Source organism: Helobdella robusta (assembly GCF_000326865.2).
Source record: "Helobdella robusta unplaced genomic scaffold HELROscaffold_4, whole genome shotgun sequence".
NCBI lineage: Eukaryota > Metazoa > Annelida > Clitellata > Rhynchobdellida > Glossiphoniidae > Helobdella > Helobdella robusta.
In genome coordinates, this window is record NW_008704902.1 from 347885 (window position 1) to 351900 (window position 4016).

Consider the following 4016-nt stretch of genomic DNA (forward strand, 5'->3'; position numbering starts at 1 on the left):
TGAATGAGTTTGAAAAGAAGTTGTTTAAAATGTAGTAGAAAGCTTCTGGTGAGAATAGAGTATCAAACTTTGAATGAAAAAAACTCTGCGTATTTAAGCATCTTCAGTTACATTTCTTCATCACCGAAATTTTATTTGCTTGACCATACCCGTATGTATCATGGTACTTATAAATATATCATGATACTTGTATGTATTATGAAACTTATATATATCATGATATTCATATATATATATATATCATGATATTCATTTATATATATATATATATATATATATGTAAAGAAACTATATTTCTTTAATTTTGATTTTGTCGCGCTTTGCGCGATTGATAATACACTGCAAATTTTTTGTCTGGGGTTTTTTGTTGATAAGTTAAAAGAAAACCTAAAAGTAAAGTTTAATTAAATATATTTTGTGACTGATTATAATTTGTGAAATAATAAACTTTAAATGTCGTTTCTTTGTTTTCAGAAGCAACACATTTGTTTGTTTAAATCCTAAATTATAATAGAAACCCTTATAAAACGACATTTCCGTTTATTGAGAAACCTAAATGAATTATAAAATGGACCAGCTACGATTTGAATTTGCAGTGTTGCCAGCGAGTGATGGAAAGTCAAATGTATATTGTGTAACCTCCATAACGACAAGAGATGAAAAAGTGTTTGCTATTCCAGAAGAATTACAGTCTGCTAGTCTTCATAAAGAGTTGATAAAGACAGCTGCGTACAATAAAATAAAAAATAGTTTAAAAAAAAGACATCAGACGAGAAAAATTTGGATTACAATGACAAATGAACTAAGTAACGTGTACATAGATGAAGATGGTAATCTACAATTTGGAGATCAATATCTCGAAGAAATTGAACAAAAGCAAGCATCTGGTAATTTAGGAAAAAATACAGATTCATTGGAAAAATTATTTACAAAATTTATTGAAAGCTCACAAGATTTAAAAAAACAGAACCTGAAATATATTGCAGAAAAGTTTATAATTGAAAGATTTACAAGTAAAAATACTAACCCAAGCCAGTGGATTGATGTTTTTGAAAAAGAATGGAACCAAGTGACTTATGCGTTGTTATTTAAGTACAAGGATGGTTCATTGGTGGATTATGCTATAAAAAAAGAAAAACTTTTACTGGACATGAGAACATCAATAGATACAGGTACTCTAGTGGATCTAATTGCAGCTGGATTGCCAGGCTTTGTTCTAGAAAAGATAAATAGACAATCAATGGAAGATACAGTAGACTTATTCAATGAAGTAAGAAAGTATGAACATTTGATGAATAAAAATAAGAATGGAACCTACACGAGATACGAAAACCAGAAGATATATAACAAAATTGAGGAACGTACTGCATGCAAAATATGTGAACGGTTAAATAAAGGTATACGCTACCATCCAGAGGCTGCATGTTGGTTTAAAATGAGAGATAATAATAAATTTGATAGAAGATATATAAAACATATCAACAATTCAGTGATTGAAGCAGAGTTAAATGAAACAAAACAAAAAAACTAATAGTAACACCATTAATTAAAGTCAAACTCATAATAAATTCTAAATTAGAGATATATGGAGTGTATGATTCAGGTTCGAATGTTTCTCTAATTAATTCAAAATTACTAAAATTAAAAAACGAGAATAATAATGTAAATGAACAAAATTTAGTTACAATTAATGGTGTTAAAAAAACTTGTGATTTGACGAAGCTAAAAATTAAAATTTTCGAAATAGAAGAAAAAGTAGATGTTTACATTATCGATGATGCGCATTTCAGATATGATTTTTTAATAGGATTAGACATGATAAAAACATACAAGTTAGTACAAAATGAAAAGTTAAAAATTACTCAAAAACTATATTTTCAACAAGAAAATATTAAAAAAGAAGAAAGAATAATCAAGAGAGAAAACGAGGTTAACAAATATGAAAAGGAATATAAAATAAATTTTAACGAACATATTAAAGAAAAAGAATTTGAAATAAAAGTAAACCATTTAGATGAAACAAAAAGGAAAGAGATTAATAAGCTAATACAACGATATAAATCAGTTTTTGCCAAGGACAAGTATGACGTAGGAACAGTTAAAGGATATGAAGCAAGAATAGATTTGTTATTAGATAAATACTGCAGCAAGAGGCCTTATAGATGCACTATAAAAGACAAAAAAGAAATAGCAGAACAAATATCAAAATTATTAGATAATAAGCTAATAGAGGAGTCCTATAGTCCATGTGCAGCACCAATAACTTTAGCATTTAAGAAAGAAGAAAATAAAAAGTCAAGACTATGTATAGACTTTAGAGATTTAAATAAAATTGTAGTACCACAGGCTCAACCATTCCCGTTAATTGATGACCTAATGATAAAGACAAGGAATTGCAACAATTTCACAAGTCTAGACATAAACTCCGCTTTTTGGTCTATACCACTTAGAGTAGAAGACAGAAAGAAGACAGGATTTGTAACACAAGAAGGACACTTCCAATGGACTTGTCTACCGTTCGGTCTGAAGACAGCACCAGCAATATTCTAAAGAATATTGAGTAATATACTTAGAAAATATAAACTTACTGAATTTACTGTTAATTATATTGATGACATCTTGGTATTTTCAAAATCTTTCGAAGAACACATAAAACACTTGAAACAGTTGCTAGAAGCAATTCAAACAGAAGGATTTCGCTTAAAATTTAAAAAATGTACATTTGCATCAAATTCTATCAAATACTTAGGACATATTATTCAAAACAATTCGATACAACCAATAAAGGACAACCTAATTTCAATAAAAAATTTCCCAATACCTAAAACCCAAAGGAACGTTAGACAATTTTTAGGAAAAATAAATTTTTATCACGAATACATACCAAGAAGTGCAATTATACTAGATTCTCTACATAACTTACTTCGGAAAAATCAGAAATTTGTTTGGTCTGAAGAATGTCAGCAAGCCTTTGACAAAGTAAAGAGTCTCTTATGTTCACAGCCGATACTAGAAATATATGATCAAAATCTACCAATTAACATCTATACCGATGCGTCATTGGAGGGCGTTGGTGCAATTTTGAAACAGGTACAAACAGATGGTAAAGAAAAACCAGTAGCCTATTTTTCAAAAAAGCTTAATGAAGCACAAAAAAAGAAAAAAGCTATATATTTAGAATGTTTGGCCATCAGGGAAGCACTGAGACATTGGCAGTACTGGTTAATAGGAAAATCATTTACAGTTTACTCAGATCACAAACCTTTGGAGAACATGAATTTGAGAGCAAGAACAGATGAAGAGCTGGGTGACCTCACTTATTACCTTTCACAGTATGACTTCAAAATCAAATATTCCCCAGGAAGAAAAAATTTAGAAGCAGATTGTTTAAGCCGAAACCCCGTGTTGGAACCAGAAGAAAATATAGAAGATCAATTAAAAGTAGTGAATTTAATTACGTTGGAGGATATTATGGTAGATCAGAATAAAAATGAAGAAATACAAAAAAACAAAAACAAAATAATTGAAAAACATAATGTATACTACAAAAAAATAAGAAACAAAGATAAAATAATATTAACAGAAAAATTCAGTATTAAGCTTATAAAACGAATACACGAGGATTTATGTCACATTGGAGTTGGACAAATGCTAAAGACTGTTAGTTCAATATATGTATCAAAGAATTTAACAAAAAATATAAAAGATGTTTGTAAGAGCTGTGAAATTTGCATAAAGAACAAAACAAGAGGACAAGACAAATACGGATTAATGTCATATCTAGGGCCAGCCACAAGACCTCTTGAAATAATATCAATAGACACAATTGGCGGTTTTGGTAGTTCAAGATCAACCAAGAAATACCTACACCTTCTAGTAGATCACTTCACTAGGTACGCATTTATTATAACATCAAAAACCCAGAATGCACATGATTTTATAAAACTAATAAATAAGGTCACAGAAATACAAAACATTAAAACACTCCTCAGCGATCAATACCCTGGAATAAATTC

The 4016-nt window shown here is 29.2% G+C and overlaps 1 protein-coding gene across 1 annotated transcript; it reads left to right on the forward strand.

Moving 5' to 3' along the window:
* Window positions 1-568: 568 nt before the first annotated feature.
* Window positions 569-1531, forward strand: HELRODRAFT_162051 (hypothetical protein; the record flags this gene model as incomplete). Its single annotated transcript, XM_009024374.1, has 1 exon — window positions 569-1531. The coding sequence occupies one exon, from the start codon at window positions 569-571 to the stop codon at window positions 1529-1531; it is 963 nt and encodes a 320-aa protein (XP_009022622.1).
* Window positions 1532-4016: the final 2485 nt, after the last annotated feature.